The 17,769-nt window shown below is 46.0% G+C and overlaps 1 protein-coding gene across 1 annotated transcript; it reads right to left on the bottom strand.

Annotated features, from left to right (window-relative positions):
* Positions 1–913: 913 nt before the first annotated feature.
* LOC146775805 (olfactory receptor 6N2-like) lies at positions 914–1,846 on the bottom strand. Its single transcript, XM_085637056.1, has one exon. The coding sequence runs from the start codon at positions 1,844–1,846 to the stop codon at positions 914–916; it is 933 nt and encodes a 310-aa protein (XP_085493182.1).
* Positions 1,847–17,769: the final 15,923 nt, after the last annotated feature.

Here is a 17,769-nt window from a genome sequence, read left to right as displayed (position 1 = left end):
GAAGATAAAGAATGTAGTGAAAAGAAAGAGACTGGACGTAGAAGTGGAGAAGAAACATATTAATTACTATAATGACATGAAAACTCTAGAAGAGCTCAGGCATAATGCAATCAAAAACACAATGTTTCGAATGGTACATCTGATAAAATCTTAATCAGATAAGATCTAGAGATTATCTGTGATGGCTTGATATGCCATCAGAGGGGGAATTGGAGTAGCTTCGTTTTGACTCAACTCTTATACGATTGCCAAACCATATATTTTTTACCTTTAGCCTTATATATTGCGTAACAAAATAATAAGAATGAGATATGGTGCATACAGTGTATTCATTGTTTGGCTTGATGTATCTCTGTGTGTGTTGTAACATTTTCTTTTGCAGGATTATCTTGATTGCTTATATTAATCTTCTATGACTTTAGATTGTAAGGGGATTTTCTAAATGCATTTAATGCAGTGCATTCACCAGAGATTAGAAAAAAATTAATTATGTAACGTGTGCATAAAAATGTTTAAGGTTTTAAAAAAAATTAATGTGTAACCTTAGTTCACATATAATCCACTTCAAACCATGATTTATTCATATAAAGTGTATTCATCTTGTATTATTATTGTGAACACATATGTATATATATTCAATTGTCGGTTGAACAAAAATATTTTAGTAAGTTAGCAAGGCCAAAGGCCTTTTTCTGCTCATACCCCATTCCTTTATTTTTCAACTCCATTCATTGAATCATTTACATAATACATTTAATGCTCTGTCAGACCCTTGTTTTAAGAGCTTATTTCGATTTCATTCAACAAATTGTGACCATGTTTCTGTTAGTTGGTTGTTGTTGAAGACTTCACTTGTAAGATGATGATTATACTCATTCTGCACAGTGGAGGAAGAGAGATGGATGCCCAGTATCTACATCCGTAACTTTTGAAATGTCCGTCTTATTGCATCCCTGATCTCTTGGGTCCTAAGACTATATATGAGTGGGTTCAACAATGGAGTGAATACAGAGTAGATCACAGCGAGAAGCCGGTCATAGTAGAGAGAGTAGCTCTTGGTCAGTCTCACATACATGAAGACAATGCAGGTGAAAAAAGCAAGGACAACAGTCAGATGAGCAACACAAGTTGAAAAAGCCTTGCGACGCCCCTTGGAGGTCTTTATTTTCATGATGGTGATGATGATCTTAAAGTAGGATAGCATGATGAAGAGGAAGGTTACCAGGATGATGAAGGAGTTTATGGCAAAGTCTACCAGGACATTAATTGAAGTGTCAGTGCAGGCCAAACTCAGTAGAGGAGGGAAGTCACAAAAGATGTGCGGGATTATATTTGGCCCACAGAAAGGCAAACGTGAAATCAGAATTACTTCAGTCACAGGACACATAAAGCCACACGCCCAACAACCCATGGCTAGTTGAAGGCAAAGCTTGGAGGTCATGATGGATTTGTAGCGAAGGGGACTGCAGATGGCAAAGTAACGGTCGAAGGACATCACTGTTAGGAGATAACACTCTGAAGCCCCAAGAGAATGGAAGAAGTATGTTTGCAACAGGCAGCCATTGAAGGAGATGGTTTTCCTACTGACCAAAAGGTTGACTAGCATTTTGGGAATGGTGACAGCAGTGTACCAGATTTCCAGGAAGGACAGAACACTGACAAAGAAATGCATAGGGTTGTGAAGCCGAACATCTAACTTGATGACTAAAAAAATGACCACATTTCCAGTAAGGGTCAGAACATAGGTGATGAACAGAAGGAGGAACAGAAGGGTGCTGTAGTTGTGAAGAGCAGGGAATCCCACTAAGAAAAACTCTGTCACAGTGCTATTATTTCCGATGTCCATGTCAGCAAAGCTTTCACCTACATGGGCATCAAACAGAGAAGCAATTAAAGATAGCCATTCATGGATGGAAATGGTGAAATGTCACGAGAAAAGGGGGAGAAGATGGAGAGGGAAAGAGAGAGAGACTTAATTAGAGACACAAGGGGAAGGAACAGTGGTGGAAAAGGACTGCCAGACAACGACTGGGTCTTAGGCAGCAATACGAGTTTATAGCAACATACACACGTGGGGATGAAATATTTTATAAAGATAGACCTTTCTTACAGACACATTAATTAGAGAAAAATAGATATGTAGCCTATGGCCTGAGCTGTTGACTTTGGAACCCGGGATCCAGGTTGGAGTCCCAGCGTCCACTGAACAACCTCTGCTTCTGGGCAGATCACTTATTGCCCCCTGCCTAAAAAAGATAAAAATCTGACCACATGTGAAGTAATCTGGTGCGCATGCAAAGGGCTCTAAAGCCCTTGGGTCAAGTTCACAATATATGAAACAAAAAAATGCCAATGCTGCCAAATGCAAATGCTTTCAAAAGAAAAAAGCAAAATACATAAGAAACAAAGCAGAAAAGAAGACCACTCAGACACATGGACGTCATTAAGGGGTCTCCAGGGGTCACAGCTGCGACCCCTGGCTTGACAATTGTGACCCCTGGCACTGCCTTTGCGACTGCTGGCCTCAGAGGTGGAAAAATCAATTGTTGTTTTTGCATTTGTCACCCCGAGTGGGACGGGTATGCTCAGACGTGAGTCCCGTGCTCTCCATGCCACTGGAATCAAGCTATCCTGGCTGAAGAGGGGTGAAACCCCGAAACCGGTCCTAGGATGCTTGTTTCCAGTCCAGGGAAGACCTGGCTTGGCAGTTCGGGCTGGACTGTTCCCATGAGGCACAGGGTCAAGACTGATTTGCATATGGCTGGGTTCAAACTGGAATGGCATGGTGAGCAAAAAAACGATGGATTTAGGCCCAGATCTCTGTACTGGGGTGAATGTATGACATTGTTCTGCATTCTGTCCATCAATTGTTGTTTTTGCATGTGGAAAAATCAGTGCCAGGACCACAGTGCCCGCTCCTCCTGATCGACGTCGGTTGGGGCTTCACTCTGTTTATTCCGCCTCATTTTTAAATATTATACTAAAAGTGAATAATGTTTTATTATTCGCTATTAGTGTAATAAAACATTGAGTGCTATTAGCTGGAATGACCTTCCCTGGGAGCTGAGGTCAGTAAAAAACAATATTTTTAAATGTATTTTGTGTTCATGCTTGCTGGTGAGTGGTGTTTGCGTGTGAGAGAGAGAGTGTGTTTACGTTTGAATATGAGTGCACGTGTAACCATGTGTTTGTGAGCGAAATTCAACTTTAATTGGCACGTGATGTAACGTCGGCTACCCCTGGTAATTAGGTGAATTGATGTTCATGCTCAGACCGTGGCCTTAGCAGTGCAACATGAGGTAAAGTCAATAATCTCCCAGTGTCAAATCTGGTACCATGCATCTATCCTGGACCTCTAGATTCAGGTCACAACTCTGCCACCGGAGAATGGAGTCACTTTCTAATGCATAGTAGAGTATAGTGACGCCGTTCTTGTGTCATCAGCTGGACAGGTGAAATAAATCTGTTCTTCATACCTGACACTTGAATTCTCAGACAAGAATTCATGTTTTTGATATATTTTCAAAGCAACTTTGACTTTATTATCCTTCAAAGAAGCATTCATGTGTAGAATGTCTTCGGATTACTATCATCTATATAAGGTCTGAAACGCAGTTCAGAAAGCACTCTTTCAGGCCAAACGCAAGCTTACTTCTTCGTTTTACTGAGCCATCAAATGGTTTCAAAGTATTTTACAAAAATCCTTCTGAACGTCTCAAACATCGTTTACTATAGGGCATAATCTACCAAGGTACAAAAGTAAAGGAAGGAGAAAAAGTATGCTTGCATAAGACAAATGTCAGGCAGACCCCGTACCTTTACAAACATACTGACTCCTTCCCACTCGCATACTTTGAGCAATAGACGCTAGAACTAGTAAACTTTGGGATCTGCCTCCGAAGAAGCTGAAATCAGGCTGTCAGGCTGCTTGAAAGAGTATCATCGCGTTGTGCAGCCTCCATAGAGTCAATGCATTACCCGCAGGGCCTGCTAGCATTTAGGGGGGCTGTATTTCTGGTAGTCTAGCTCAGCAGAGTAATAATCGACAAGCTGCTGAGCAATGTCACTCCACTCCTCTTCAGTTTGTAGGTGAGACTGCTAGGTGGTAATTTTCAAATACAAGACTGGAGTGTCCCCTAATCCGTTTCTTCTAAGGTGGCTTCAGATTGCTTTTACTGCACCGATTGTCTCTATAAAGTTTGAACTTGGACAGTAACACACATACTGCTATCCACCACATCATCCAAATGAGAAAGGGCATATGAGAGTTGGTATAGAGAATGATATAGGACTAGACCAAGGGTAGTGTGACCTCTCGCTGATGATGCACCAGCCCTAAGTGCTTCCCTATTGCCAAATCTCGCTGTCCCTTCTATCACATTGGTACCATGTAAACGCAGTGCATATCATAATGAAGAACATACGGTTGTTGCTCTGGCCTTATTATGATTTAAAAAACACATGATAACGATGATAATCTAATCTATATAATCGAGAGTAAAATCACAAGCCACTTATGAAAGAAGAGTAGTGGTAAAGTCGTGTAGAAGATATAAGGAGAAGACAATCAGGATTTGCCATTCCCTTTAGGACATGTATATACAAGGTCTATAAACTCTAATTACAGAACACAGACTCTATTTACACGCAAAGCCCAAGTAGAGGAACCAACAGAAGAGAAGAGATTTTGGACACCACACAGTAAAATAGAATGGCACTTGACTCTGAATAGGCCTTGTGTGTGAGAAGCCAAGAGGGAAATAAGAATAAAGAAGAGAATAAAACAACGAAAGGAAGAAAGGGGAGAGTGGTAGGGAGTGAAGCTGGTAGAAAGGCAATATTCTATTCTATTTAATTATTTGCCTCAGACCGAAGGTCATAAAATACAACAATAAAAGTTACAAATTGTAAAAGGCACTGGGGATTAAAAAAAGACAACACAATATTACAAGAGAATAAGAAATATATAGCCTAGCTCTAATGTAGGAACCCGTTTCTGTATTGCATGCAGGATAGTTTTTGTGCAGGAATGCACCGTATTTAAGCAATAGGGTGCATTCCTGACTTTTGGCCTGTGCTTGCGCCATTTTGGAAGCCTAGCGCCAACATAGGCACCCTTTGCCCCATAGTGTAATTCTGGGGAAGCATCAAATTCCAAGGGTGTTGCTTGGGTTAACCCGCTTCAAAGCTCATAGAATGCCTCCCAGGCACAGAGTAAGGTGACGCAGCAATTTGCTCCCTGTTGACTTACTCCCGATATATGGGGCAACCCAAAGTTAAGCAGGGTGACTTTGCTTGGCTCCATAAATTAGATTAAGAGCCCTGCGTCATGCATGTACCACTTTGCATGGTGCAAAAGTAACGCAGGGCTCTCATAAATAAGCCCCTAGATACACAAGGCCGAGGGGAAACAGCAATTAAAAAAGCAGTCTGGACCATGCATGCCATTACAATTAAAGCTTAACAACACATGCGTCTTTACCTCACATGCCTTTACCACACAGCTTTCTACCATGACCTGCCTTTATAACGCATGCCTATATCATGGAAAATGTAAGTTTAAAGGTAAGTGTTATATATATATATATATATATATATTACCTACTGGCGGTCGCCAGTAGGTAGTTATAGTTAGGACCTATTATCCATAGGGAATCCGCAACATTCTATTTAGAATAACTTTGGCGCCGGTTGACGAATCTTCGCGATATTTTCCAAACTGGTGGGGCGCTCCGGTCCACTCCTATCCTGAAAGTCTTGGGGTGATTCGTCAAGCAGGGGCCGAGAAAAAAGGGGGGTCCCAAAACATGTTTTCCCAATGCAATTTTCCATAGGAAGCTTTAATCGCAGCACCAGCCTGAACTGATGAACGGAATTACACCAAATTTGGTTCAGAGTCGTGCCTGAAAGCATTTCCTACTGAGGAGACTGCAGTAAATGAGGAAATTAGGAAACTTAATTAACAAATAAATCTCCCAAGATGGCCACCAGAGACAAAAGAGCCCAAATGCAGCACAACTATCACCCAGATGTAGCCCACATGTAGCCCAATGACAGAAGTGTGCAAAACACTTTTTATTTTTTGTGTTTTTACAGTTTTATATAGTGCAGGCTTGTCAGGTATTGGAGTGCTTTACATGAGCATTGGTTACATCACACAAAAACAAATTAATTTTGGTTGTAGACATGGGGAGATTAAGGGCCATATGTAGGTAAAATACATTTACCGATTCTTAAATACCGAATTTTACCGATTCATTATTTATGAATCGGTAAATGTAATGTAGGTAAAAAAATACAGAATCGGTAAGTGTCGGTATTTTAGAATCAGTATTTACCGATTCGGTAATGGCAACTGGCTTCCCATTCATTCCTATGGGCCTGGAGGCCCATAGGAATGAATGGGAAGCCAGTTGCCATTACCGAATCGGTAAATACCGATTCGGTAATGGGGGAGGCATCATCATGGGTGGCAGGGTGTCACATTGACACCCTGTTGCACCCCTGATTCGTCCATGTGTGCACATGTGGCGCACATACATGCCCTAAGGGCATGTATGTCTGCCACATTGCACACTTCAAAGTGCACAAAAATGCTTTTTTACACCTATTCGTCATTTACCACCAACTTTTAGTTGGTGGTAAATAACGAATCCCCACACCCACGACACACTCCCCCTACATCTCATTTCAGGATTCGGTATTTACCGAATCGGTAAAATTACCGATTCGGTAATTTTACCGATTCGGTAAATTACCGAATCCTGAAATGATCCCCCAACATAGCAAAAGCCTAAATACCGGTCGGTAACGGTATATTTACCGAAAATCGGCCGTTACCGACCGGTATTAGGCTTCCTACATATGGCCCTAAGTGATTTGACCAGAATCACAGAATGTCGAGCTGAAGCAGAAATTCCAACCTGGCTCCCCAGTTGCAACACCATATCCTCTCCCCTAAGTGCAACATTTAATCAAGTGGTCAACTGGATAAAAAACAAAGATAACAAATAATTTAAAAGTGCTTTGTCGCTATTTGAAAACTCAGAAAATATGTCCTCATTTTAGTTTTTTAGAGCACTGACCATAATTTTGATGCAAATAAGACCCTCTCATATATGTAATTTCTAAAGGAAATGCTCTAGGTATTACAGTTTTGATTACATCAAGATGACGTCAGGCGTTCCACACTTTTGTAATAAATATAGAATGTTAGCAATCTAGTTGTTCATTAGGATACTGTTGAGAGGCAGAGGCCAGGAGAACGGACTCGGAAAATTGAAGGCAGGTAGGAGGGTGCAGAGGCAACAATTTGACCACACTGGGCAGGCAGGAAGGGCAGGGGCAGCACAACAGACTATGGAGGGCAGTGGAAAGTGGGGGAAGGAGCAATAAACCAAAAATACAGGACTGGCAAGAGAGGCTGTGGCAATATAATAGACCATTGTGGGCAGAAGGAAGAGGCAGTGGTAGTACAACCATACATGCCAACAGACTCGATTCAGCCAGGAAACGTCCAATGTTTTTAAGGTCAAATGGGCTTTATTTGATCTGTCTCCTGTCTACAATCTCCTCTTTTTCAATGTAACTCAAAGGGGAAAATTAATACCCCAGTTTTTTTTCAAAATCTCCCTCTTACCACGTTCAAAATGTTTGCAAGTATGGTACATTGGATCATGGAAGGCAGGAGGAATTGGGGTAGGGACATGGACTCGGATAACAGAGGACAGGAGGGACATGGAGAGGTGCACCAAACTGATCCTACAGGACAGGCATCAGGGTTTGCAGCAGCACAATACACCACACAGGGCATGCGGGACGGGAGTGCAGCACAACAATCCATAGAAAGCAATAGGGAGGGGACAGAACCATGCACATGGACAACAGAGAAAAGAGGAGAAAGAGGCAATGATAGCTAGCTGACCATAATGGACAGACAGGAGAGAAAGCTGCAGCATAACAGACCATAAAGGGCAGGAGGGACGGATCAGGGGCATTACAATGGAACAGACAAGCCAGGAGGGAGGGAATAGGGGTCTGCACATGGAAACAGAGGGCTGGGGGCAAGGGGGCAGGGTAGGAGCAGCAAGATGACCATGGAGGTCAGGCAGGATGGGCACTAGAAGCAAGACACACCATGGAGAGCAACAGTGAGACTATGATGGCATACACACAGACCATGGAGGGAAGGTGGAAGGGGGTCAGGGGCAGCTAGCTGACCACACAGGGAAGGTGGGAGGGGCCGTGGCAGCATAGAAGACCATGCATGGCAAGTGGGAACACAATGGCTATGATGGGCAAGAAGGAGAGTTCAGGGGCATGCACAAAGGACCATGGAGGATAGAAGGGAGGGTCAGGACCTGGGCACAAGAGAGTTCAGGGGACGGGGCCTCACTACAGACCACGCTGAGCAAGCAGGAGAAGCAGTTGCAGCACAACAGACCAGGGAGGGCAGAAGGGTGTGGCAGTAAAATGGACCTAGAGTACAGGAGGAAAGGAATGGGGCATGGAATGTGGACAGGTAGGGTGGAGGTAGCAGGGACAGGTTACAGTCATCTGACAATGCTAGGCAGGTGGGAGGGAAGTGGCAGCTCAACAGGACACTCAGAGTAGATAGGAGTGGCAGGTCCATGGAACATGGTGGGCATAAAGGATGGAGCAGGGGCATGCACAAAGACATCGGAGGGCAGGGGGAAGGAGAATAGGAGCAGCAAGCTAAGCACAAAGGCTAAGCAGGAGGTCAATGATGGTGCATAGAATTGGGCAATGGAGGGCAGGAGGAGTGGACTGGTACATCATGCTAAATGGAGGGCAGTGGCAGCGCATCAGACCATGCATGGCAGGAGGGAGGAGGCTAGTCCATGGATTCAGACAACAGAGGATAGGGAGGAGGTGGATGGGGCAGCAAGCTAACTATTCAGAGAAGGCGGGAAGGCCAGTGGCAGAACAACGGCCACACAGAGCTGTAATAAGGGAGCAGGGACATGGACTTGGACATTGGATGGCTAGGAGGAGGGAAGGCAGGAGCAGAAAGCTTGGGTGGGGGCAGCGCAATTTCAGGCCCTGCTTCCAACCCCCCACCATCCATTGCGATATGCATCTTACCCAACGTTAAAAAAAAAAACTAGAAATTTGCTGAAAAAAACAAAGATTACAGGGACGGTATAGTTAGACTCAGATTTCACTCATACACAACCAGTGAAATTCAGCTGTTATAGTTACCTGAGCTAACTATAACTTACGTCCCCGCAATGTACTGCTAATGACCTTAGACATTACATCATTCATGACATGGTCAGTTACATCACTCATGACATCTCTAATGAGCTGTGAATGGAATGGAACTATAATCGCTAGAATTTTATTTAGGGATAGTGTGTGTATATTAACACCCCTTTTTTTCCTTTTCTTTCGTGTAAGAACCATTATAATACGCAACGTGCCCAGATTAATATGGCCGATAGCCTTTCCCTTTAAAGTAATGTGTACTCCATTGTTTATGTGAGGTTTGCAATTCTAAGTATGTTTATTATGAATAAGTCACGTTGACGAACATGCAGGTATGGCGGTCACGGGGCAAGATATGCTGAAATGACATTGTGTGCACATTAACACTTGTTTTCTTTTCTTTATTGTATCAATTCCTGAATTTTCACATCGTGACCAGGCCAATATGGCCGCCAGCTTTTTGGATTAAAGTAATGCACTGCTGATGACGTCACATCACTCATGACATGGCCAGTGACATCACTCATTACATCTCAAATGACATCACTGATGACATCATCTACGTGATCATCTGATGCACCTCCTCACACCCTAAAATACAGACTACCATTCTTGAAACCACAGACACACCAATACTAGTACAGCTACAATATTCTGTGCACTATGCATGCAGACCTCTAATCAGCTACATAGCTTTGATACAGTCTTTTAAATACTCAGTTAGTACCTATGCAGTCTAGGAATCCTTCTGTCTGTGCCATGCAGTTCTCCATTCATCAATCCAGCACTATCTACGTATCCTATCACTCCAACAATACCTAAACACTTATAAATTCAGCACGCACTTTCTTTGCAACACTGAAATTACTCCAGTTATTAGTCATATACTTAAGGAATGGCGTAGTCGAAAACACAAGTGCAGGTACAATATTTTGTACACTATGCATGCACACCGCTAACCAGCTACAAACCATTGATACGCTCTTCTAAACAGCCAGTTAGTACCTATGCAGTGTAGGAATCCTCCTGTCTGTCGCATGCATTTCTCCAATCACCCATCCAGCACTATCTACTTATCCTATTACTCCACCAATACCTAAGCACTTATAAATTCACTATACACTCTGTGTGTAATAGTGTAATTATTCTAGTTACTAGTCATGAACTTATGGAATGGCCTAGCTACTAACACAAGTACATCTATAATATTTTGTGCACTATCCAAGCAGACCTCTAACTAGCTACATACTATTGATACACTCTTCTAAATACCCAACTAGTACTCATGCAGTGTACGAATCGCCCAGTCTGTCCCATGCACTTCTTTAATCACTTATCTACCACTATCTACTTATCCTATCACTCCACCAATACGTAAGCACTTATAAATGAAGTGTTCACTCTGTTTGCAGCACTGTCATCGTTTCAGTTACTAGTGGTATTCTTATAAAATGACCTAGGCACCAACACAAGTACACAAAGTATTCTGTGCATAATCCCTACAAATCTCTAAGCAGATACATACTATTGGTCCACTCCATTAAATACTGAAGTAGTACCCATGCAGCGTAGGATACCTCCTGTCAGTCTCATGCAATTCTTCAATCACCCATCCAGCACTATGTTCTTATTGTATCAGTCTGCCAATACCTAAGCACTTATGGGGCAGATTTACAAACACCCTGCGCCACCAGTTGTGAGAAGTTGGCCTGGTATATGCTGTTCACTAGTTCTAGTGACCACCTTGTACCATGCCAAGCAACCCTTATGGTGTGGTTGTAAGTCAACCTTTTCGGACTAGCTGCCCTAGTGGTAGCGTAGGCTAAGCAGTCTTTGAGGCTAAACTCGTGATGCGTGTTAAGCAAGCTGTTTTACCAATAGTAACCCCCTTTTATACCAATGAAAGGACACCACACAGATATATATTCAAAATATATATGTATTTATTTCTCAAAGTAACCCCTAGTCTCTTTATGAGCACAGGAGCACAAATCGTCAAACAAGGTTATCACAGAATACACAGAAGTTGCACTTTATATGGATAGGCCCTGGTGGCCACTCGAACCATATACTAAAATAGTGGTATAAGTACCACGAACAGAAAAGGGAAAAGGCCTAGGGCCTCTAGAATCGCTGGGCCTACAAGGAGCTAACTTCAGTTAGTGACCAGGAGGTCCACGGGTTGCGTGTGCAGAGCAAATAGTCACACGCGTGCTCCCATAGGTTTCAATGGGTGCGTAAAAAGTACAAAGTTACTGCAAAGAGGATCTTCCGGGTGGGCTAGGAACTCAGGATTTGGAACACAGGCACTAGAGATGTAATACTACACTTGGGCACAGGAGTGCCAGCTTTACCTCACCCACAGGAAGCGGGTGCATAGGCCTCGAAGTGCGTCGGGTTTCTTCTATCTGTTCCGTGGAGCCTGAAGACAAAAGATGCTGCAGGCGACCGGCCCGGAGGAGATGCAGTGGATCCAAGGGTGGATCGGAGATGTTGAAGACCTGTAAGCAGAGGGGACAGTGTTCACAGTCACTAGCCAGTGACCAGCGTGGCACCAGGTGGGTACCAGGCGATGTCGGGTGCAAACAGGAAGAAAGGTGTAGCTTGTCTCTGCAGCCACGTGGTCCCTGAAGGTCGACGACGTCCAGGAGTCGAGTCACGAGCTGTCCCACGCAGGCTCTCGCTGTCGGCGGTGTCGGCGACTTGATCGAAGCAAACAAGCCTTGGCAAAAGCAATTGTTGTAGGAGTTGAAATAAGCTGTTGGTTCTGACCAGCAAGGTCAGAGGAACTGCTCCTTTGGAGGGGAGCAAGGGCCAGTCTGGAGCAACCAGACCAGCGGTGTATTTTGTAGAGTTCGTCGCCAAGATGGCCACTAGCCAGCGGGCCAGCAACCGCATAGGCGCGTCGAGTGGCAAAATGCAGAAGGGCCCCACGCAGATCGTGGAGATGCTGGAGGGCTCACCTTTGGTGCAGATGCTGCTCGAGGGTTGGGCTTCTCAGATCCCAAAGCACAACTTGGAGGGAGCCTCGGTTGTTGCACTTGTCAGCTTGTCGTAGTCGTTCCAAGATGGCTGGCTCCACGTGTCTCGGTGCCTCCACGGGTCTCCTCTTTTCAGGGACTGTGGATCGGGCGGTGAGAGGTCTGGAGGTCCAGGTCTTGTCAGTCTCTGGGCTCGGGCTCCGGCGGGAGGCGGCGGCAAAGCAGACGTTGATTCGCTGGATGGTGCTTGCGTTAGCAAGGTGGTCACTCCCTGACCACAGGGGAGATTGGCTTCAGTCCTCTGTGCGGCAGAGCGTCGAAGTTCCCGTCTTCTTCTTAGTTTCAAGTTGATTCCAGGATGTCTGAAGTCTTAGGACACAGCTCCTACCTTTAAGCGGATTCTAGGGGCCGGACTACCTGCTAGGTCCCTCCCTAAGGGTGGGACCAGGAAGGGGGGTGGTTACACCCCCAATCCTTTGTCCAGCTCTCCCCAGGCCCGGGACTGGTGTGCCCCAGGACCGGTTTGAACTGGCATATGCCCCGAGGCTCCTTGTGAGCCACAGGCATGTCTGGTTCCTTTCAAGCCCTACCTGACCAATACACAAAATCCTGTCTGGGGTGGTGCACGCACCTCCCCTGGCAGGAAATCCTTTGTCCACACCTCCCAAGCTGGAAGGACTCCCAGCAGCAGGAGGGCAGACTTGTGTCTGTGGTGGCAGCATCCATTTTGTGGAGCTGAGGCTATGTCTGATTTTACCCGGGTTTCAGGTACTGTACATGTCGTGTCCCTCTAGAAGGGTGGAATGCTAACCCCGTCGCCAGAATTGGCGAGGGGTTAGTATTCCAATTCGTATGACACCTTACTCGACATGTTTTGATAAAGCCAAACCAAAGATAGCATTTAACCGCGAGGTTCATAATGCACTTAAGAGTATATGGTATGACGATATCTGGAAACAGTAGAAGGAAGTTGTTCCGACCACTGCAGACAGGCTCAGCTCATGCCAGAGCACCATCTCACATGGAACCAAGCACTCTGCCTTCAGGATTGTTAAGGCCTGCCATAGGAGTGACTTATAGGTTACCAGGTGTCCCATTTAAGGTTAGGTATAGGTATACTACACCTAAGTAAGAGGTGGTTACACCAACTTACCCCAGCTGAGTGATCAGCCAGTTGTGTCAAATTTGTTAGGCCAAGCCTGGGGTGGCATAATACATGCTTCAGCCCCTGGCAGGCCTTGGGTACACCAATGCCCTGGGTACCTAGTGTACACTGGTACAGGGGCTGACAGGGTGATCCAACCAATTGGGTATGTACCTAGGGTACATGGAGTCCATTTTAAAGAGAGAGCAGATGGGCTGAGGTCCTGAATGGCAGGATCTCAGGCCAACTAAGTCGAAAAACCAGCTAGACACTAGGCAAAAATTTGGGGGTAACCATAGTCAGATATCCACCTTCCTACACAACCCCCCCCCCCAACGAAGGGAGATAAGGCTGACCTTGACCAGGTAAGCCTATATTGCCCAAGTGGCCATATAAGGAGGAACCAGCACTGGCATGGTTACCCCCTGTCTCATGGTCCACTAAGCAATCCCTCACCCTAAGGGTATCAGAGGGTCTCCACCATAGGGAATCTCTACCTTTGGCGTGTCTTGGCAAAGTAAAAGGCTGGTGTTGAGATGGAGTACTGAAGTGAGTGTCCTCAAAGTGAGGCCTCAGCTTCCTCCAATCATCCTTCACCATGGATGCCTTTCTTTCCTTAACTGAGTTGCACTGTGCTCTCAGGGTCAGCCTCTGGCTACCTAAAGCTGGAGGCTGGGTCCCTTTTGTGGGCTTACTGGAGGGACAGGTCAGGTTTGGGGCCCTAAGGTCCCAGGTTTGCCTGTGCCCAACAGAATCCCTCTGGGGGAGGTCCCTAACTACCTGTAAAGGAGATCCCTCAGGAATGTTTTTACCCATCACCTGACTAGGGCTACTAGCCAGGCAATCCTCATTCTTTTGATGGGGGGGTTCTTGTGGACAGGGGCCCTCTGGGGGTCCACTGGCCTCCCTGACCTCTGCAGCCCTGGGCTGACTGAGGCAGGGTAGAGAGAGGCAGGCTACCTGCACCAGACTGGGTCCCACCTTGGAAGGGGCCACTGACATCAGAGGCTCTGCCAGGCCAGGCCTGGCTACCTCTGGGGCAGTTCCTTCACAAGGGGTGAGGTCAGATCCCTGAGGAGGCTGACCTTTTCCTAATGTCTGGGGAGAGGGAGACTTTTCTTCTTCCCCACTACTCTCAGTTTGTGTGGAGTGATCCATTGTTTCAGGCTTCACTACACCTATGTCAGTCTGAGTATAGGCTGAGACCATTACAGCCTTGCCAACCTTTTCAGGGGGGCACTCAGTTTGTGTTTGAGCTGTGACTGTCACAGCTCTGCCAGTCTCTACAGGGAAGTCTGTCTGTGCCTGGGCTGTGGCTACCACTGCCCTTCCAACCTTTTCAGGGAGGAAATCTATTTGGACAGGGGTTGTGAATGGCACAACTCCCCTACCCTTTTGTGACAGGCCTACCATTTTAGAATGGGTGTCTTGTTCAACTCCAGCCCAAGCTGAGAGTTCTAAGTCATTCCCCAGTAAGCAGTCTACAGGCAAGGTTGGGGACACTGCTACCCTTTTAGGGCCAGTGACCCCTCCCCAGCTGAGACATACCTCTGCCATGGGATGACTGTTCTGTTTGCCATCAATGTTAGTCACCTGGTAGGAGAAACCAGGCAAAAGCTGCTCAGAGGGAACTAGCCAATGGGCCACCATTGTGATGCTAGCTCCAGTGTCTCTGTAGGCCTCAGCTTTTGTACCATTGATGTAGGGCTCCTGTCTGTACCTGCCCAAAGTTTTGGGACAGGCAGTGAAGTTGGCAAACCCCATGCCACCATCACAGACAAGAGTGGTTGCTGTAGGGGAATTGGCTAAGCCAGGGTCCCCCTGTGTTCCCCAAGTAAACCCACCCAGATTTCTGGGGGCACTCCCACCACCTGGGGGATTACTGCTGACAGTAATAGGTGGTGTGACAGGAGTAATTGGAGGAACAGTTTTGTTTTTAGCCCTTGGGCAACCGCTGTCAGTTTTCCAATGCCCAGGAGTTTTACACTCATGGCAGTAGGGCTTTTTAGCTGTGGTAGAGGAGGGAGCTTGGGACCCACCACCCTGTGTGGAGTTTTGGGGCCCTGAGGAAGATTTCTCTTTTGTTTTATCCCCACCCTTCTCTTGAGGCTTGGTGGTATCTTTCTTTTGGTCACCACCCTGGTTTTTAGGCCTGATCCTGGTCCTGACCCATTTATCTGCCCTCTTTCCCAATTCTTGGGGAGAGGTCAAATCTGAGTCTACCAGGTGTTGATGGAGAAGCTGGTTTTGACAATTACTTAAAATCTGCTCTCTCATCATCAAATTGTACAATCCTGTATAATCAGACACCTTACTTCCCAGCAACCAACCCTCCAAAGCCTTAGTGGCACATTCCACATATTCAGACCAGTCCTGGGTCTGTGTCTTCTGGGTGTCTCTGAACATTAACCTGTACTGTTCAGTGGTTAAGCCTAACCCATCAACTAGGACACTCTTCAGGACTCTGTAATTTCTGACATCCTCTTCTCTAACAGTGAGGAGTCTATCTCTGCCTCTCCCCTCAAAGGAGAGCCATAAGATTGCTGCCCACTGGTCTTCAGGAACCTGCTGCACTTTGCAGGCTCTCTCAAGAGCAGTCATCCATTTGTGGATGTCATCCCCACTTTTGTAGGGGGGCACAATCTTGGACAGGTTCCTATTGTCAAAGACCCTATCTTTGTCCCTAGGGACATTGCTGCCACCAGTGGGTATAGACCCACTCTCTCTATGCTGCCTAGCCTTGCTCAGTTTCTCTTCCATCAGGGCTACTTCTAGCTCCTGCTTCCTGATCCTCAGCTGGGCTTCTTGCATCTTGGCCTCATGTTCCCTCCTCTGAGGGGTGGTCATCCTTCTCCTGGAGTGACCTTGAGAGCCTCTAGAGCCATGGGAAGCATTGGATTCACCTGAGTGATTCCTTCGCCTCCCAAGCCCTGGGTTAAGTCCACTGGGGAGATCCAATGGGGTAAACCCACTGTCGGTCCCCAATAGCCTTGGTTTAGCTGAGCCAAGTATAACACTTGGCACTGGGCTAGTTCTCCCTTCATCCCCACTCACATCTGTATCCCCCTCACTTTCCTCCTCTGTAGTATGGTGTTCATCTAAGGGATGGCTATTGGAAAGGGGTACCTCAGTGGCATCTTCAGAAGGGGGGCCTCCTGTTCCTGTCCCTAAGGGGGCTAACTGGGAGGCTTTCCTGAGAGCTTTCTGATCTTCATCAGCCTGTAAAAGCTCCCTGAGTTCAGCAGAAGTAGGATTCTTGGGCTGTTTAAGGCCCCTGATATTTGCCAACTGCCTGAGCTCATTTTGATTAACGGTAGCAAAGATGGATGGTGCCCTCTGGGGGTCACTCTCAACAGAGATGGGTACAGTGGACCCCTCTGCCCCAGCCATTGCTCTTAAGTGTGGGTGGATGTGTTGCAATCTACCTACACTTGGGTTTACCTACTAAACCTATCTAGTAGTTGTAGTCAGGGTGTGCTACTCCCTTTGCTCTACAACAACTAAGTTCAGTAGAACTTATGTATATCTAATCTTGTTTTATATGTACCTACAGGTACCTATGTGATCTTTCAATTGGTAACCAAGAGATTACAATGGTAAAACACAGCAAGCTCAAATCCAACCGCTGCTCACCAATGTGGACCAGGGTCAAAACGGACTCGATAATTCTCGCCTCGGTACCTACTCTAACCAGGAACACACTCGGCAACTCTGGGCATTAAGCTTGCCTCATCTCTACAACGGCCCCCCACAGATGCAGGGGATGCCTGGTTTCATCTTGGAGATACCCAGAAAGGGACCATCTCACAGGGATAGCCAGGACGGGTTCCCCAGCGGTCTATAGCGCCGGGACACTTCCGAGTATCTGTGCGCTGTATAAATGAAAATAACATAACATAACATAACATAACAATGTGAGAAGTTGGCCTGGTATATGCTGTTCACTAGTTCTAGTGACCACCTTGTACCATGCCAAGCAACCCTTATGGTGTGGTTGTAAGTCAACCTTTTCGGACTAGCTGCCCTAGTGGTAGCGTAGGCTAAGCAGTCTTTGAGGCTAAACTCGTGATGCGTGTTAAGCAAGCTGTTTTACCAATAGTAACCCCCTTTTATACCAATGAAAGGACACCACACAGATATATATTCAAAATATATATGTATTTATTTCTCAAAGTAACCCCTAGTCTCTTTATGAGCACAGGAGCACAAATCGTCAAACAAGGTTATCACAGAATACACAGAAGTTGCACTTTATATGGATAGGCCCTGGTGGCCACTCGAACCATATACTAAAATAGTGGTATAAGTACCACGAACAGAAAAGGGAAAAGGCCTAGGGCCTCTAGAATCGCTGGGCCTACAAGGAGCTAACTTCAGTTAGTGACCAGGAGGTCCACGGGTTGCGTGTGCAGAGCA

The sequence above is a fragment of the Triturus cristatus genome, chromosome 12 (genome assembly GCF_964204655.1).
Source record: "Triturus cristatus chromosome 12, aTriCri1.1, whole genome shotgun sequence".
Lineage (NCBI taxonomy): Eukaryota > Metazoa > Chordata > Amphibia > Caudata > Salamandridae > Triturus > Triturus cristatus.
Note: the sequence above shows the minus strand (reverse complement) of the source record. Positions and strands in the feature narration are given on the sequence as shown.

What these genes read in the sequence shown, in the direction of transcription:
- LOC146775805 (XM_085637056.1), bottom strand. Translation starts at nt 1,846, where the DNA reads ATGGACATCGGAAATAATAGCACTGTGACAGAGTTTTTCTTAGTGGGA.